The 19557-nt window shown below is 43.0% G+C and overlaps 2 protein-coding genes across 4 annotated transcripts in view; one reads left to right on the forward strand and one right to left on the reverse strand.

Moving 5' to 3' along the window:
- LOC100550826 (phospholipid-transporting ATPase FetA-like) overlaps nt 1–19557 on the forward strand; it is a 422496-nt gene that overhangs the window by 325566 nt on the left and 77373 nt on the right. The window lies entirely within an intron of this gene.
- On the reverse strand, nt 864–16111 carry LOC100550520 (transitional endoplasmic reticulum ATPase-like). The gene is made up of 11 exons (XM_010725238.2): nt 15981–16111; nt 15441–15613; nt 13199–13341; nt 11573–11703; nt 5917–6048; nt 5399–5501; nt 3455–3588; nt 3085–3220; nt 1980–2092; nt 1194–1358; nt 864–1088 (listed from the first exon to the last, which is right to left on the reverse strand). The coding sequence occupies exons 2-11, from the start codon at nt 15605–15607 to the stop codon at nt 879–881; spliced, it is 1434 nt and encodes a 477-aa protein (XP_010723540.2). The 5' UTR covers nt 15608–15613; nt 15981–16111; the 3' UTR covers nt 864–878.

Here is a 19557-nt window from a genome sequence, read left to right on the forward strand (position 1 = left end):
CCAAAAAGAAACCCCCAAAAAACAAAACAAACAAACACAACAACAACAACAACAACAACAGAAAAAACACCCCGAGATTTCTAGTGAATTAAACACAGGATTCTGTCTGCTCAGGGCCACTGGAGTTTTTTAAAATGGGGACTGGTTTGAAAAGCACCACAGCTAAACTGCAAAGTTGCTCTGAACAGTCTGTTTACTCTTAAGGACTCAACAGTACAATTTGGGCAATTTTCCAGCACACTTAAACCTAGCTTTGCTCTGCCCTGCAGAAGCAAAAGGGAACAAACAGCTCATTATCCAATCTAGTCAACTCTGTCCTCCAGAGACAGGCAAGGTGTCTAATGTGAGCATTTATCCTTAGCAACAAGGTCAGATCTAGGCAATGACTGAACACAGAAAATTAGACTGAAAACTAATGGTTTTTTTGTTGTTGTTGTTGTTTTTTACACTCAGACAAGGTGTCTCTGCAGTGCTAACTGAAAGCAGGAATGTATCAAAACCCAGCTATACTCATGCAGACACGAGAAGTTTCCACAGAGCATTTGTGACTTTTCATGTCCCTTCATAGCATACTTCACTATTACTTCTCACCTGTCCCTATGCCAGCAGTGACAAAAAGCTCTTTGAAGGCTCAGTGCACAAGAATTTTCATTCGCCTTCTGGCATATAAAGCCACTATATGATAAAACTCTCAGCAGTGGTTTCCACTTAAGCAGAACTACTGCTGTTTCTATACATAGCACAAGATTCACTAAAGATGTCACTGCAGACTCAACTAAGGAAAGCCTGACAAGAAAGCTGTTTCCCAAAACCTTCCTCTCCCTCAGCTCGCTAACACAGAATATTAGGGTATTTTCAGTCCACTACAAGCAATTACTCTAAAAATCTCTGCATTTCACAGCCCAAAACAGAATACTGAGATTCTTTTTACATTGACTGGGCAAAAATCTGTTGGAAGTCCTCACCTGTACAAGCTCCTGGAGTTCTCTCTTTACATCTTCTAGACCGCCAATATCTTCCCAGGTAACTTGTGGCACCTCCACCACAGTCTCCCGAAGAGCAGAAGGGTTGCTCTGGCTCAGAGCCCACTGTTAATAGAAGAAACAGCAGTATTGAACTGTATCACGTCATGATAAAACATCTCAGATAAGCAACTAATGCACCTAGAAGAAAAAGGGGCAGTTCTTCATTACCCTGAAGTCATCCATGGTCACAGCCAGCGAATTCATAACTTCAGCATCAATGGTTTCATCTTCCAGGTCTATGAGATCCATCTTCTTTCTGATAGCCTGAAGAGCAGCTTCTGAGCAAAGAGCAGCCAAGTCAGCACCAACATGTCCATGGGTCTCATTTGCCACCTGAAAGCAAAGCACTGACTATGACTCATAGGGATACAAGCAAGCATTCACAAGGAAAGGCATGCTCTGGTCACTCATTCAGAGGCGCAGTGAAATTCTGAAACACAGGAATGTCAGTGCTCCACTTGGTCTTCAGGAAAAGTGCTACCACATATTTAACAGGCAGAGACACTATTCTGTGTCTCACTTGAGATCAAAGTTGCAATTGGAATTCAGAAGGTGCACAGAAAGATAATCACAAAGACTGGAGCTCTTCACTCAGGATAGGGATTACAGGAACAAAATGACAAGTCACCACAACACTCATAACCCTGAGAGCTGTTTTAAACTTACTTAATTTTTAAAGAGAATGCCACAACAAACACAAGAGGACAGTGGCAGACCACATGCAGATTCTACTGACACAGGACTGCTTCACTCTGCAATGCCATTCTTAATGAACAAGAGAGGATTTTGGTCACTGTTAAACTAATTAGAAGAAAGCTTAGAGATCACACATTCACCCAGTTTAAAGATGTGTTAAATGAGCAACTAACATTTGCTGGTCAAAGCCGTAACAACTTTTCCACTATGAAACACTGCGCAATAAACATTCACCTTTCCCAACATCATGCTACTCACCTGTTCCAGATCCACATCATCAGCCAGTTTCATATTTTTTGTGTGGATCTGCAGGATCTCCAGGCGACCAGTTGCATCTGGGATACCAATATCTACCTCTCTGTCAAAACGACCTGGGGAATACAATACATACATTATGCTACTGATTCTACAAACCATAGAAGCTGCAGTGGCTGTTTTCTTCCGACTGAGCAACCTGATGACAAGCCATCATTTCAGAAAATGCCAGAGCTTTGAGTTTCTCTATCAGCATCTATCAGCGTAGTCAGAGTCAGATCAGAGAAGGAGAGGTCTCAGCAGTGTAAGGAAAGTGAGACTACTGTATCAACTAGAGTTCAGGATTACAAAAAACAGATTGTTACTGGATTAGTAACTTTTTTCTGGCCTCATCTGCAGAAAAAGATGCTTCTCAAAGATATGACAAGACATTTTTGTTTACTCCTATCTCTGTGTCCTGAACATAAGAACTTGAGAGAACAATTTAGCTTTTCTGAACTTTTTACAGTACTCATCATAGCAACACTCAAGCAGTGAAATGCCAAAACCTAACGTGGGGAGGCAGAAAGCCTACATATTACTGAAATACTGACTGAAGTACATATGCCTATCATTAGTCTCCAGTAATGCCTCTACAGAAGATGCCATTTTCTCCTGTAAACTCAACTGGCTTGCTGTTACAGACTTCACTGCTCATACACCAGACATTCATTCACACCGCAGAGCTTTGGAAACCAGATCTTGGAAACTACCTGACTCCTCATCAATAAAAATTAAGAGAAGCCAGAAAATTATTCTGCAGCCTGAGACATGAACATCCTCTCAAGAAGCCATTTACTCCTTCAAGCTAGCCTCAACTAAGAAAGGCTACCACTAGATTTCAAGTATTTTGTTATTACTATAAATTCCAACCTAGTAAGACTAGAAAATTATACCAAAGCCCAGAACCCTAGAAGTTAACCTCAAACAAGCAGTTGGAGACAAATCACAATCAACAAACACAGAAAATGTTTAATATTAAATTTCTGCTCAATCTTTTCAAGGCACCTGAAGCACAGTCTGTAATAAAGTATCTGACAGACAAAAACAAAGATGATAACCCAGTTACCAAATCGCCTGAGTGCTGGGTCAATGCTGTTTGGTCTGTTGGTAGCTGCCATAACGATCACATGTGCTCTCTGTTTCAGTCCGTCCATAAGAGTCAATAGCTGAGACACTATGCGACGCTCCACCTCTCCATGTGTCTGTGGAGATGGAAAGCAATGATCAGACTTAAAACTCCACAGCACAGCACAGGTACTCGTGCTGCACTATAGCAGACAGACTCTAAAACCACAGCTGCTTAGAAACGTTGTGCAACGATACACAATTCCTCTCAGGTCCAACTGCTGCCTTATCCTTTACTCAAAGCACAGAGACTCATGCCAGTTGCTATCAAAAAGGCAGATACATCTTAAGCTCCCAAAGGCTATTTTTACCTTCTCTCTTTTCGGAGCAATGGCATCCAGTTCATCAATGAAAATGATGGCAGGTGCATTCTTTTCAGCTTCTTCAAAGGCTTTCCTCAGGTTGCTCTCAGACTCACCAGCCAGCTTGCTCATGATCTCAGGACCTGAAAAATAGCAGCAGTGTGGCACCCAGAAGGCATGCAGCTGAATCTTTTCAGTATAACATTCACATGGGAGTATCTATATTTCAAGCCAAAGCAAACACTATCAACCAAATTCACTAGATTTGCAGCTGAACAGGCAAGAACAGCATGCGGAATTACTTTCTATTGTTTGGTGTTTTCAGTTTACTCTAACAGAATGCAGTACTAGTCAATGAGCTACCTTTAGCTGCCTCTTTTCTTACCCTATTTCACACTTGGTGAGCTTCTCTGTAATGTGCCATCACACACTGTTAATGCCAGTCCTAGCTTGTGAGAAAAGCAATCAAATTATATGGTAATGAATTACCAGAGTAGGGAAGGAAAAAGCTGTAAGATACTGAAACTGTCTTCAGCTTGTATTACACAGGTAAGCATTTACCTCTGTACAAGCTTATAAATAAGCTCCAAATCAAAACAAACAAATACGAACAAAAAACCCCAAACATACACAACCAAAAAAAAACCAACAAAACAACCCACAAGCAAACAGACAAAAAAGCCCCAGGCAACCTCCCCCCAAAGCATTAATTCGTAAAAAAAATATGAACACGTCAATTCCCTGAGACGTCCTACAATTGCTAAACTCTAACACTTAACAATCTAATTTGTTTAAGTTTTTTCCATCATGATGATGGGAGTGATCACGAAGACAAAGTATGCTTCTTCAGAAGGATCCAAGGAAAAGAAACCTGACCCTCAGAAGTGTAAAGCTGCTAGCTGACTGAAGTGCTCTAGCTGCAGAGCCACTGGTGCAGGCAGGTACTGTTTCACTTCAGGTAACTCATCAATTCACACCAACTCTGCCTACTGCCTGCTGCTTCAGTTTTGGGATGAGCAGAGAATGCATCACTAATTCTGACAACAAATGTCATTTTTATGATGCAACAGAAGCACAAGTCTACGAAAATCAGCTTATTATCAGTGACACCCTTCATACACGTAGGAAGTATAAGACAAGGGTGACGTGGGTAGAGACATCCATTTACTTCTGACATCTTCAAATAAAAAGCAAGTTAATTCACTACCACTGGTCACTTCTATGACATCTTGAGATAAAAAGCAGATACTGCTGCTCTCTGCTATGCTGTGCTGCCTTCACCTTCATGGGTCTAACTGAAATCATAGAAGAGAGGAAAAGCAGCAGTTCTCAAGTACAAACATTCAGTGATTGTAAAATGGGAGAGAAGAGTACTGAGGAAAATTCAGAATTCTGTCTTCATAGTGGACATAAACTAGTATCTATCTATGTCAACTGCAGTTAAGTGATAATGATCAGCATGAGATTCTGTCATTTGTAGCTAAGTTCCAAGGTACACATTATAGCTTTCAGGAAAAGTTCCTCCCAATTAAAGATAAGTGAAACAGGTCTTGTACTTTACTTGAAGAGAAGAAAAAAGCAATGCAGACTAGCTTCTTTTCTGAATAAAACATGCTGGCAAAAAAAAAAAAAGTAGTTTACACCCATATACATGGAATAATCTCACTGCTTCACTCCTAGCTGTGCCCCTACAACATTAATGAACACTCAGACAGACTGCAATTTCCTGTAACACAAAGCTGCATTTCAACCACTACACTTAAGTACAGTGCCACTACAAATGCTTCTGCACAAATGGCCTATAAGCATCCCTAGAGGGGCACCTGAAAGAGGTAAGGACAGATGTCAAGGACACAGCATGCCTACATAAGCCTTATTTAAACCATTCATTACCATTAACTGGATGAATGATTACACAGCAGATCTTGGTCCAAAGCAGAACCCAAAACTTACCATTAATCAGGAAGAAGAAAGCCCCAGTTTCATTGGCCACTGCTCGGGCAATCAGTGTTTTGCCAGTGCCAGGTGGACCATATAGCAGGATTCCCCGTGGAGGCTGGGAAAAGAGAAAAAGGATTTAGGTGGTAAATTGGTATCAGAATGCCTAAGAAGCTTCACAGTGAAATTCCAAGCATTTGACAAAGTCAGTCTGAAATGATGATGCAATCTCATGCAACAGCTGCTATCCTACCATCAACACCCTGACTACTTTGCATAACACACAAACAAAAACCTAGCCAGTAACTGACAGTGCTTATTCAAAACATCATTCTGTTTTACAAGTGCCAGTGCCTCAATCTGTAAAACACGTAAGGAAATTCTCCCCTAGTACCAGCATTAAAAAGGAGGACAAAAAACACACAAGTTATTGCTCTTACTTATTCCTGTCCAGCACAGTCCTAAGCCTCCTACATAATGAGCCATCAGCGAAAGCAAGACCACTCATCCACCTGATGCACCCAGGTGCTTACCTTCACCCCTATGGCTTTGAAGAGAGCAGGATGTCGGAGGGGAAGTTCCACCATCTCTTTGATCTGAGCCAGCTGCTTCCGGCAGCCACCAATGTCATCATAGCCCACCTCATTCAATGACTCTTCTTCATCCTACCAGGAAGGAAACGTATTAAACACTTAAGTGAAAACAGTAGTTCGACAATGCCTCCCCAGTTCCAGGAGTCTGGGCTTTTGCTCAGTGTCATTTCTTTGTTGTTTTGAGAATCTCATTTCCAAGTCTCTCTTTCACATTTGTTTCTTAGCTTTGACTATCCAAACATTCAATGGCAATTGCCTGCCACAGGAGGCAACCCAGAGATGCCCCATCGAGACAGGGTCCGTCCCCGGGACTCCACAGGGAGTTCTCAGAGAACCCACCCTGTTGGATAACAGCCTGAAGCTAAAAAACTGAAATGTCCTTGGCTCTGTACAGTGTTCTCCAGCAACAACTAACATCAGTATGCTATCAACACTGTTTTTATCCTAGAGCCAAAATGGAGCACCATACCAGACACGATGAAGAAAATCAACTCAGTCCTAGTTGAAACAAGGACACTATAACACTAGGCCATACTAAAATCATAAATAAACATCACATGGAACTCAGGCCAAACACTCACCATGCCTGTACCACTACTTCAATACGAGACTGTCCCTGACAAGTGCTGAAGATCTCCACAGATGGAGATTCCTGATCTCTTTAGGCTCTGCTCTAGGCTTTGGGGAAAGCTTTTTCCTACTATCTTCCAGGAACTTCTCTTGACTCAGCTTGTGCCACTGCCTAATCCTGTCCCTGAGTACAACTCCCAGAAAAGTCAGGTTGCCTACACCTTTTCACCTTGCCAGTAGGCCTGCTGCTTCACCTTTCCTAATCTAGGCTGCATAAGCCCACTCTTCCAGCCCCATCTCATTTATTTTGACCTCCAGCTCATCATTATTTTGGTAGCCTTGGCTGAACCTGCTCCTGTCTGCCTCTGTGGTGTCCTAATGACCCCACAGAGGACATTCAGTGTCCAACAACTGTTAAACAGAGAGGGAAGCTAACCAGAAAACAGCACTCAATCTGACTTGCAGCTAGTTAAAAGCAGTCATGGCCAAATTACTCCTATTCCTGAGATTTCCTATTCTATAAAAGTAAGGTGGCCTACTCCTGATGGACCAGCCACTCAGGCTGCCTTAAACTTTGGATATCCCAGGTTAGATATCTCAAGGGCTTGAAATAAAGTTAAAACAAAACTACCTGTTTATAGATCTCAATTATCTCACTCAAAAAGCAATAAATTGCTTTCTCCTCACACGGCACAAAATTTAGCAACACGTTTAAGCTTCCTGCTATGGATGAAGGGAACTCCGGAATTAAATGTTGCATTTAATGTCCATAAATTCCACCTAGTGCCCAGCACTAGATACCTGGAAGCAGATGCAAAACCAGCTGCTACCAAATTATGGCCTAGACATTAGTGTAATCTCAATAGCTGAGGAAGGACAGTGGAAGCACATTTCTCTAAATACTGCCAGCAGCAGCTCATCTCCTGGAAACAGAGCTTCCAGCATTACAATGATCGCCTCTGATAACCGATCTTAGCTGCCTTGGAGCCGTCCTGGACGGACCAGCAGCGACCAACCGCGGGCTCAAGGGGATTTCAGATGGTTCCTTCACTCAGGGAACCCCGGAGCCAAAGAAGCAGCCTAGCAGCTCTCGTGAGAGCGGCTGACGCAGCGCATGAGCGTTGCCTGCGTAACAGCACTGCATTCATGCCCCCGTGCCTTGAAACAGCCTCGAGGAGGGGCAAACAGGAAGCAGAGACAAATAGGAAGGGTCAGGTGTGTGATTTGCATGGCTACCTGTATAGTGCTGGTAAGTATTCTGCTTAGCCATGGCTGCACCCCGGTGGAAGGCTGCTGCCAGAAATAATGAGGTGACCCAGAGAGAGGTCCCATGCTCTCACAGAAGGAAAGCGGCAGCCAAGAAGACTGTGGAGAACCAGACTGAGGCCCCGCACACGTACAAAAGGAAGGCTGCTACCAAGAACAATGAGGGTACTCAGACTGAGATCCCAAACCAAGATGCTGGTGTGCAGTCCTCTGGCTGTAATGAGTGCCAGAGCCTGGCACTACAGGCCTTTGCAGTGCTAGGTGAGGGACGCAGCGATTGTGTACGATGTGACCAGGTAAACTACTTACTCAGCCTTGTGGCCAACCTGCAGGATGAGGTGGAGAGACTGAGGAGCATTAAGGAATTTGAGAGGGAGATTGAATGCTGGGACCAAACCCTACCAGCCCCTAGATCTCAGCAGCCAGATGAGGCTCTGCACGAAGTAAGTCACACCCTGCCGCCTTGCAAACAGGTGACAGAGGGGAATCTACATGCAGACAGTGTTCCTGCTGCAGTGAATGAACCACTATCCTCTCCACCCCCCAGGAACAACAGCAAAGAATTGGGGGATAGTAGGGCAGTGGCATAAGGCCCATGCTTGGTGATGCAGGCACACCATCCTGGTCAGTCGCCAGCCCCCCCAGCTGACCCTGCGAAACAGGTTCAGTGCTGTGCAGGGTCAACTGGACAATGGTGGTGATGATGGTTCTTCACAGTTGGTGGTGCTCCCCAAGTCTGACCAGTCTTCACCTGGCATTAAAACTTCATCGACTAGGAAAAAACGATGGGTCATTGTTACTGGTGACTCTGCTGAAGGGAGCAGAAGGGCCAATATGTAGACCAAACCCTTTACACAGAGAGGTATGCTGCCTCCCGGGAGCCCAGGTTAAGGATAAGTCACGATATAGTTGCCATCACGGAAACGTGGTGGAACAACTCCCACAGCTGGAGCGCAGTGAAGGAGGGCTACTGGCCTTTCAAAAGAGACAGGCCGGGTAGGAAAGGCGGTGGTGTAGCTCTCTATGTTCAAAAAGACTATGAATGTGTGGAAATTAATAATGTTGATGTAGGGTTGAGAGCATATGGATCAGAATAAAAGCAAAGGCCAACAAGACTGACGTTATTGTGGGAGTCTGCTACAGGCCACCCACCCAGGATGAAGAGGTGGACAAGATGCTTTATGAACAGTTGGGTGAGGTCTCCAGGTCACTCCCCCTTGTTCTGGTGGGGGACTTCAACTTCCCAGACATCTGCTGGAACTATAATGCAGCTGGCAGGGAACAGTCCCGGAGGTTCCTTAAGTGTGTGGGAGGTAACTTCCTGACACAGCTGGTGAGGGAGCTGACGAGGGGAAGCAATATCATGGACCTGCTGTTTGTTAACAGAAAAGGTGTGGTGGGGGATGTAAAGGTTGGAGGCTGTCTGGGGCAAAGTGATCATGAGATGCTAGACTTCTCTATCCTTGTTGAACCACAAAGGGGAGTCAGCAGGACTGCCACCTTGGACTTCCGGAGGGCGGGCTTCAACCTCTTTAGGACCATGGTTGAGAGGGTCCCTTGGGAGGTAGTTTTGGAGAGCGTGGGAGCCCAGGAAGGCTGGGAATATTTTAAGGAAATTGTTTAAAGGTGCAGAACCTGACCATCCCCATGTCACGGAAGACGAGCCGACGGGCAAGGAGGCTGGGCTGGCTGAACAGAGACCTTTGGCTGGAACTCAAGAACAAAAGGAAAGTTTGTGGTTTCTGGAAGAGTGGGCAAGCTACTTATGAGGATTACAGGTATGTAGTGAAGGTGTGCAGGGAGAAAATTAGAAAAGCCAAAGCGCAGTTAGAACTGAGCTTGGCCACTAAGGTATAGGAAAACAGTAAATGCTTTTATAAACACATTAATAGCAAAAGGAAGGCTAGGGAGAATCTCTATCCCTTGCTGGATGTCGAGGGCAACCTGGTCACCAAGGACAGGGATAAGGCTGAGGTACTTAATGCCTTCTTTGCCTCAGTCTTTAATAGTAAGACTTGTTACTCCCTGGGAACACAGCCCCCTGCGCTGGTGGGTAGGGATGGGAACAGAATAAGCCCTTCATGATCCATGACAAGATAGTTTTGGACCTGCTGCGAAAGCTGGATGCTTACAAGTCCATGGGACCAGATGGACTGCACCCTGGAGTGCTGAGGGAGTTGGCAGATGTGATTGCCAAGCCACTGTCCATCATTTTTCAGCAGTCCTGGCTAACCGGGGATGTCCCGGAATGTGACGCCCATCTTCAAAAAGGGCCGGAAAGATAATCCTGGTAGCTACAGGCCTATCAGTCTCACCTCGGTGCCCGGGAAGGTTATGGAACGAATAATCTCGGGAACCATCACGGACCAATTAAAGGTCAGCCAGGGGATCAGGCCCAGTCAGCACGGGTTTACGAATGGTAGATCCTGTCTGACAAACCTGATTTCATTCTATGACAAAGTGACCCGCTTAGTGGATGAGGGTCAGGCTGTCGATGTGGTCTACCTGGACTTCAGTAAGGCCTTTGACACTGTCCCCCATAACATTCTCGTGGAGAAGCTGGCTGCCCATGGTCTGAATGGGTGTACGCCCTGCTGGGTGAAGCACTGGCTGGATGGCTGGGCCCAAAGAGTCGTGGTCAATGTGTTGGATCAAGTTGGCGGCCGGTCACGAGCGGTGTCCCCCAAGGCTCAGTACTGGGGCCGCTTCTGTTTAACATCTTCATTGATGATCTTGATGAGGGGATTGAGTGCACCCACCCTCAGTAAGTTTGCAGACGACACCAAGCTGGGAGGGAGCGTTGATCTGCCAGAGGGGAGAAGGGCACTGCAGAGGGACCTGGACAGACTGGATCGATGGGCCAAGTTTAACGGCATGAGTTTCAACAGGGCCAAGTGTCGGGTCCTGCATTTTGGTCACAACAACCCCAGGCAACTCTACAGGTTTGGGGAGGTGCTGCCTGATGGAAAGGGACCTTGGTGTTCTGATGGACAGTCAGAACATGAGCCAGCAATGTGCCCTGGTGGCCAAGAAGGCCAACGGCATCCTGGCTTGTATCAGGAATGGTGTGGTGAGCAGGACTAGGGAAGTCATCCTGCCCCCGTGCTCGGCATTGGTGAGGCCTCACCTTGAGTACTGTGTTCAGTTTTGGGCACCTCAGTACAGAAAGGACGTGGAGGTACTGGAGCAGGTCCAGAGAAGGGCAACGAGGCTAGTGAAGGGTTTGGAAAATCAGCCCTGTGAGGAGAGGCTGAGGGAGCTGGGGCTGTTTAGTCTGGGGAAGAGGCGGCTGAGGGGAGACCTTATTGCTCTCTTCCAGTACCTGAAAGGTGCTTACAGTGAGAGTGGGGTAGGTCTCTTCTCACTGGTGACAGGTGACAAGACGAGGGGAAACGGCCTCAAGTTGCACCAAGGTAAATTTAGGTTGGACGTTAGGAAACACTTCTTTACAGAAAGGGTGGCTAAACACTGGAATAGGCTCCCCAGGGAGCTGGTAGAGTCACTGTCCCTGGATGTGTTTAAGAGCTGTTTGGATGTGGTTCTCAGAGATATGATTTAGCAGAGGGTTGTTAGAGTTAGGGTACTATTGTTAGGCTGCAGTTGGACTTGATGATCCTTGAGGTCCCTTCCAACCTGAGTAATTCTATGATACATTCAATACACAAAATGCCATTCCCAGAGCTGAAAGCACTGTCACAGAAAGAGATTTCACAGGACAGACCGGAGTCAGACAAGAACTGTGTGGTAGTATTCTGCTCACCTCTCGTTTGATGGGCTCTCCTTCGCAATGGATCACTGTGTCCGGAGCCACTATGCAGTAAGGGCTTGGATCTGTCTCCACCACTTTGAACTCCACTGCACGCATCCCACCACGCACCAAGAAAATGTCACCTGTGAAAACCCACAATTCAGTACCCTGTTGCAACTGACATCTGCAAAATGTCCATCCCTGTATTATCCAGCAGCCTCAGAGGACAAGGAAATAGATTATATATGCCACTACCATTTTTCATACTGCTCTGCATTTCAGACTTAAGCGCTGCATATACTGTGACTATCAGGACATCATTCAGATCTGCAGGAGTTTAATTTTCTCAAATTTCATGCAGAAACAAACAGAAAACAACAGAAAAGAATGCTCCAACTAAATGCCAACCAATCAAACACAATTATCATATTTATTTTCCATTCAGTTTCAATTTAGCTTTTTTAGAACGCTTTTTGTTTACCAGAAAAGAAAAAGCCCTTTAAATTTTGTTTAGAAAAAAATAAGCAAGGAGGCTAATAATAGGGTCCAAAAGAAAGATGTTAATGTTTTTCTCTGTCGCCTTTAGAAACTAGCTATCAATTTACAAATTAGCTGCCTGCTTGCAGCGTATAGCCAAAAGGACAGTAGACAGAGCAACTGCAAGTGAAAATTCATGAGACAGGAGAAACCAAGGGCAGACTGAAATGGTGTGCCAGCCTGAACAACCAAAGGTTTTCAAGAAATATGCAGAGCAACATGAGACTCGATCCCAAAAAGGTGGTTTCTTTATACAGCTCCCCAACTGCCCCACTTTGACTCCCAGTGCCTTATGTTCGAGAACAGCAACTGCAGACCACTTCACTAAAGAAATTCACTCCAGCCACTATCTGTACATTGCTTTTGCTACTACTGCTCCAACCAGGTAACTTTCTGGAGTGGCCATTCCAGCCCACACAAAGACATGCAAAGATAAGCCTTGAATGTCCTATTACAGCCTACTGGTACAAAGAAGAAATTCTATCCAGAAGCAATGAGGACAGGGACAAAAATCTCTATCATAATAAAAAATTACTTTGAATTTATCTTAGTAAGTTGTTACTAGTTGCAACAACTGCTTGTTTCTAGAAGCAGAATAATACATATTATTAGATACAACTCCTGACTAAATTGGGCCACGGAAACTGGGAAATTTTATTCAACTTGCACTTATACTTTATTAGGATCTACTTGTTCCAGCAGATGTGCTACTAGCATAGCTCTAAAACTGCAACTGGTTTTCTAAGCACTCCCTCAGTTATTAATTAAGTTATTTTGAAGAAGTGAATTTAATTAGGGTGTCACCTGGTATATCCAACCAATTGCTTAATACAGAAGCAAAGACCCAATCCTCTCAAGTTGCAGCAACTTAGTTTAAGAAGATTTTCTCCTAAGTTCTACCTGAGCTATTTTTTTTTTTTTTTAACATACTCACACTCAGGATAGCAAAAAAAAAAACAATTATCAGTATCAGTAAAAATCTCACTCTAAAGATGCCAGTCTTTATATATAATAGAGATCTGTGCAAATCCATAGAAATTCTCTTCACTGAGTCTCAGGACTACAGCACATAATCAGGACTTCAATAACAAGTGCTGTTACCTTTCCTGATGGGTCTGTATGCTTCCAGGAAGTATGGTTTGAGATAGACCTCAAAGAGATTTCCTGTGATTCCTTCTACTGTGTCATCAATTGGCAGCACGTGGATACGTTTGCCATATTTCACATCTGGGCAGGGCTGGATGCTGCAACAGAAGAAAACATCAGTTAGCCACATCACGTTGGACTTACACCCAAGTCTGGAAAAGGCAGTGATACTTCTTCTCAGGCCAGTACAACTCCCAGAAAGGACTATCCAAATCCTTGCTGAACTTCTCACCTTCCTAAGAACATTTAAATGCTGAGAAACTAAATACCCTAGACAGCTCGTCTACACATCATACCTTCATTCCTCTGAGCCTTATCCAAGCCTGCTGGGGAGTTTCCTACTTTCTTCCTGTTCTTCCACCAGGATGTCCTTCACTAACTCAAAATTCACAAATTACTAGAGCAGAAAGACTACCTGCAGGAATTACAAGCTATTTGTTGTTTCAATATGGAACTAGTTACAGCTGAACCAACTGTATGGAAAATGGAGCTGCGCGTACCTTTTCTCTTTCATCTCTCTCTTGTAACTTACACAAGGAATCAGAGCCTGCTGCCAATAACCCTGATACACAGCAAAGATTCTCAAAGTACCAATCAGTGGTAATCAGCTTGCAGCCAGGTATCCATATGACAGCCCACTTCTCAGAAACTGAAGTTCGGGTGGAAGTCCTAAGGCCCTTTCCTCCATTTTAAATAAACACTGCAACTATAATTTTATAGTGTAGGTGTGTAGGCCAAAAGCCTGCTGTAGTGATAGCTGCAGCTGAAAAGTAGAAAGCTCAAACTGGCTTTGCCTGCTTAAGAAAAGCCTACATAGAATTGCAACTGACTGTAATACTTTTCATGCACTATTTTGTTACAGACTCTTAACAGATACTTTCAACATATGCTTTACAAAGATGATACAGCAAAAGAGTAGAGGACAAACCAGACTGCCCCCCAGAAGGAAAACAGTTTATGGATCACAAGCAGGAAGCATTTAGCACATGAATCAGGATTTTGACAGAGGCTAATCTGCAGAAAGCTATACAATAAGTAATTAAATATCAGCAACAAAAACTTAGAGGGCAACAAATGTGAAAACTCTCTGACCGCTGCAACAATGCTAACAAGTGATTTATAGGGTTGAGAACTATCACAGACACAGTCCCATCAGAAAAGGTGAGAGCATAAGCTGAATTGTTACACTAGGAAAGACTTCAAAAGATACCTCATATCTAAAATGAGTATTCACCTTTACTTGACACAAATTGTGTCAAAGGACTGTCCTGTTCCAAACAGGGTACTGTTTAAAATTTGAATTTTCTATTATTAGGGAAATAGTTGATACAGCTTCACCTCTCTCCTCAACAAAGTTTGTATGAAACAGTTTGCATTTAAAAGTTATGCCAACTAACACCCTGGAAGTACAGTGTCAGGCTCCAATTTTCCCAGAACATGCAGGAGATTGCAAATTAGGAAGATCCTCAATAGTGGAACCGCCGGCCTTCCCATATTTAAGCCTGCATACTAACACTTCTCAGGCTCATGTGGTATTCCTCAGCTCCTATAAGCCAAGATGTACTTGACACAATGTTATCTCACAACTTGGTCCAAGTGCTGCACAACAAAATTATTCCTGCAACACTTTTAAATAATTCCTAGTTATAAAGTTACTTTCAGAACAAAAACTGAAATTTAGACATTCTGAATATAAACATATTCTGAGGTCTTTTAATCTTCACTGCTTCATGTTTTTTATATCTGTCCCCAGCACATTTGAACACTTGTATGTCACAAGGCAGCTGGGTGCTTCAGCTAGATACTGTGAGATAGGTTACAATATTGTTCGGCGCTTTCCATTGTTATTGGTATAGATGTAAAAAAAAAAACAAACAGAATTTGCAAGTTCATCTGACAGAGTGAATTTGGGATCATTGAACTACCCAATTTAACTACAGGAGCTACGTTTGTGAAAGAACTAATAGACATCAAGAATCTTTACAATCAATTTTCAGTATTAATCTGAGTATGTACACAGCCAGAAACATGCAGAAGTGAGATTCCTGATGCAAGCCACACACTTGGAAAAATTTCTGAGGTCTCTTCTAAAAGATTTAAAAAAAATTCCTGCAAACTTTGTCTCTAAATTCAGAGATGGTACACAAATTATGTAGGCAACTAAGGAATATGCACACATTAGCAAGCCAGTCCCCACCTGATCACATCACCCAGGCGCACTCTCAGGTTGTTGCGAACAACCCTATTCATGCGAATCTTCTCATCTGAGCAGGTATCATCTGACAGAACAATGCAGACTGCTTCTCTCCTTTTCTTTCCTTTTAGGAGAACAGTGTCTCCTCTGAACAGTTGCAACTCATCCATTTTTGCCTGTTAACAGTAAGAACATTAGAGATTTCAAGCATTTGAATGCAAGTCACTTGATCTTGGTGAATTACGTATTGGAAGTGACATACTAAAGCCACAAAGACACTGGATCTCATTGCATACATCAAGAGCTAATCCAGAAGCCAGACTAAGGGCTTAAACTCAACTGAATCTTAGAAGTTCATGATCAAAATCTATTTTTATTATGTAAGAGTGCTAGAAAACAAGACAGTCCACCTCCCTCCCTTGTAACAGCTGCAGTTTCTAATAAAAACACTTAAATTCATGCTGCAAAGTTAAATTTCAAGTTAATATACAGCAGCTGCTTATGTATTATTTACATTAATTTTTTTGTTAATAGATGACACACCTGGGACAGTGACACAACACTGTTGTCTTCATTGATGGCTTCATCAACAATTAACCGATTGGGCCTGTTCTTCTGCTTCAGAATAGCAGTCGATAAGTCATCTGCTTTAGAACTGGAGAAGAAAACAGAAGGACTGAGTTTAAGTGATAACACTCCTCCCTTTGCAGACATTCCCCTTGCTTTGGTTTCCATTTTTCTACATGTTTGTCACCATATCTTTTAGAAACGATACTTTTTTGTAAAATAAAGGAGAATGTCATTCCCAGGCACCAGTTTCAGGTGTTCAACGACAACATTTCCTGGGAGTAAACATTAAGTCAGTCTCAAATGGAAAGGGCTATAAAGTTATCTATGAAAAGAAGTGGTCACTGAGATGTTGCTGACAGCGTTTTCCCTAAAAGAATTACTCACTCATCTGCAATCACATGTAACCACTGTCACTGAAACAAAAGTTTAAGTCCATTTGGTGCCCGATTCCAGATAAATGGGGGAATTAAAGAACAATGCCACAGTTACTCTGACAGGAAGAGCTGGTAGGAGTTCTGCCTGTCAAGGTTTATTAGTTAAAGCTAGCAAGTCAGTGAAATTATCAAGAGCTCGTTAAAAATTGTTTGTTGTTTTGGTGTTTTTAAGAATCCTTCTGTAATATCTTCACAGAAGTCTCTGAAGCTCTAGCACACTACACCACAAGAAATACGACAGAAAATAATTTACTTGACTTTGTCAAGGCAAATAGAAACAGTAAGGAAATGAAAGAAAGGTAGATTAATATAATTTCTTTAAAAACAAAACAAAACAAAAAACACCAAAAAAGCACAATTTGGAGCCAACTGATTCCTGAGGAGCTCCTGGACTTGTACCTCCGTCAGTCAAAATAGCAACATGGTTGTAACTTCCCTTGACAGACATCTGACTACTTTTCTCTAAGTAGTTCAGATGTGCCAACATCTAAGGTCACAGAGAATGATGCAGAGTTCAGTTTGATTCTGACAAAAATAATAAAAATGCTTTTCTCTGTCTTTGCAAGCAGCAAAGAGCAGGCAGCTCTTTGCGGACAACCACATTGGCTCCATTTAGCTCTTTAGGAACAAAATAACTAGAAGTCAAACTTTGAGTGGAAGCAGAATAACAAGCACTACTCAGTATGAATGCAGCATGCTGCAGGATTAACTGTGCTTAACATGTTACTGCATCTTGAGAAGCATATCAGACAGGTCTGTCATACCTCATCTACAGCATGACATTACCCCCCACACACTGAAGACAGAAGTTTTTCCAAGACAAACTGTGTGGAGCCACCTCTTTTCCCTGACACTTAGAGAGGGACGACAAGCAGCAGCCAGAGAGTGCAGTCAGTGGTTTTCTAAAAGGTCTTCAAGCTTTGCAAAAGTCCCAGTAGCAGAGGAAACATGTTGCAAATGACAGGGCGCATTATTTTAAGTGAACAAAACAAGGAGTTGTACAACATGTCTTTCCAGGATGGCTAGCACTGGGCAAGTTGATTTTTTCCCTTCTTCATTCATGTGCAACATGTAAGAAATTAATATATCCCCCTTTCAATCATTGTGCAGAATGCTTCAGACTCTCTAAACCCAATGAGATACAAGAAAGGCTGCTGGATACAAGCAGGAAGAAGCCCACAGCTGCCATCTTCAAGGGAAAACGCAGTCTCGGCAAAGTCCTAAATGGGCTGGGACTTACACACACAAAAACAAAACAACCCTAACAGAGAAAAGAAAACTGGGACCAATATGCCACCAGGCCAGCAGTTAAAACAGCAAACAGAAATAAAGTACTTTGTTTAGCATAAGCACCTGGGCAAAGGAAATTATTTCAGCAGGTACACTGCAAATCTTGAACTAGGGGACACCAGACAGCAACAATACCTCTATTTAGTCTGTTCAAGTTTGAATGCAAATCATACTCCTCCATACATGAGACTGGATCCGAAGGCCTTTTGATAAGAAACCACTGCCAGATTTTGGCTGCATAAATTGTCATTGAAACTGAGTAACTATCCTTTGGGATGCAGCCTAAAATACATGCCAGGACACAAGATAAAATGGAAGAGAAATTGGGCAGCAAGTGAAAGGTTTTTGACCAACACTTTCAATAAACCAAAACCCGCATTAAAACTGGGGGAAAAAAGTGCAAACACTTTCCAGTACACAGCAGTGAACAGCACAGCAAGAGGTACATTTAGCTCTGCTGAATGTGAGGAAAAAGTTTTGGTACTGAAGAACTGAATCTGCAGTTTCCTAGGTAAGAAGCAAGCGCTGAATCAATGCTATCATTACGTTATGGCACTTAAAGCAATCGAAGAAACTTGGAAGCATTAGAAAAAAAAATCTAGAGGAATCAGCATACACATATCTAAATGACTGGGGTCAGTTTCAGTTATCTAACCTAACTGTTGTGAAGAAAAAAAAAAGAAAAATAAAGGTTTTAGGAAATTACATGACAGTTACATAGGAAAATGCCAACTCTGACAGACTAGTGTTGCCCTATCTTTCAGTTACAACTTAGAATATCACCATCACTATTTATTTTTGTTCTATCTCTCCTGGGGGCTTCTCAAGCATTAACTGAAAAGACGGAGCAAAATTATGCCCCTCAGAAGGAGAGCCCAAACTGAAATACTAAGCTGGAAACCTAGGACGTGCATTGTGATCCTCTTCTGCCAGCCTTCCTATGTGTGCTGGTGAACTCCAGTGAAGTGCCAAGACAGACACCTAGCCTGAGTAACTTTTAATGCTCCTCTATGAGTTTTCTGCCAGAGAGAAACTGCAACATCTTCAGATCACCTCCCCTACTCATCCCTATTGCCAACTCCCTCACTCATTTTCCCTCTCACTCCTTTTTTAGAGGTAGAGGAGGACTTTTAAAAAATTTCCACACTTTTAACATTTTTCTGTGTGTCAGAGCACCTTTGTTCAGCAGACAGTAACACCCAAAGGCTGTGAGTTATGGCAGATAACACGAAGCAAGCAGAAAATACTTACTGATCAGCCATTCTTCTGAAAATAACCTCTAAAGAAAAGAAATAACTAAAATCTAAAGAAATCCTGATGAACTAGGGAACTAAGATATTCCTTTAAGTCTGTGGTAAATATAAAGTGAAAGGTCACTGACTCAACATGACTCCAATTTCAGCAATGAAAGTGAAAACAATCATGCCTTCTGGAGGCTGCTGGGCTTTTTTATTAAAGTCCTTCTGAGACAAACCTGTCAGAAGCTTCTTACCATCCTGAGCCCAAACATCCACGATACAGATGGAGCTGCTTTCCTCAGGTAGATATTAAAAGCCTACAAAACATTTTATCCATTAAAGCAAATGAATGACAATTCAGATGACTGCAGCCACTGACTGGAACAGTACAGGAAGACCAAGCAGTGAGTTCAAAGCCACACTGAAGATGAGCCAGACAGGTATGCACATGAAAATCTCTAAAGAAACCACACTCTGTTAGCTTGTGCAGTGTTTAAATTCAGCAAGATGGTTGCCAACAGCACTGAACTAAAAACTGTGGCTAAAAAGCAGCTGTTCCCTAGTTGAGTAACTTTCTATGTGGTGAGA

The sequence above is a fragment of the Meleagris gallopavo genome, chromosome Z (assembly GCF_000146605.3).
Source record: "Meleagris gallopavo isolate NT-WF06-2002-E0010 breed Aviagen turkey brand Nicholas breeding stock chromosome Z, Turkey_5.1, whole genome shotgun sequence".
Taxonomy (NCBI): Eukaryota; Metazoa; Chordata; class Aves; order Galliformes; family Phasianidae; genus Meleagris; species Meleagris gallopavo.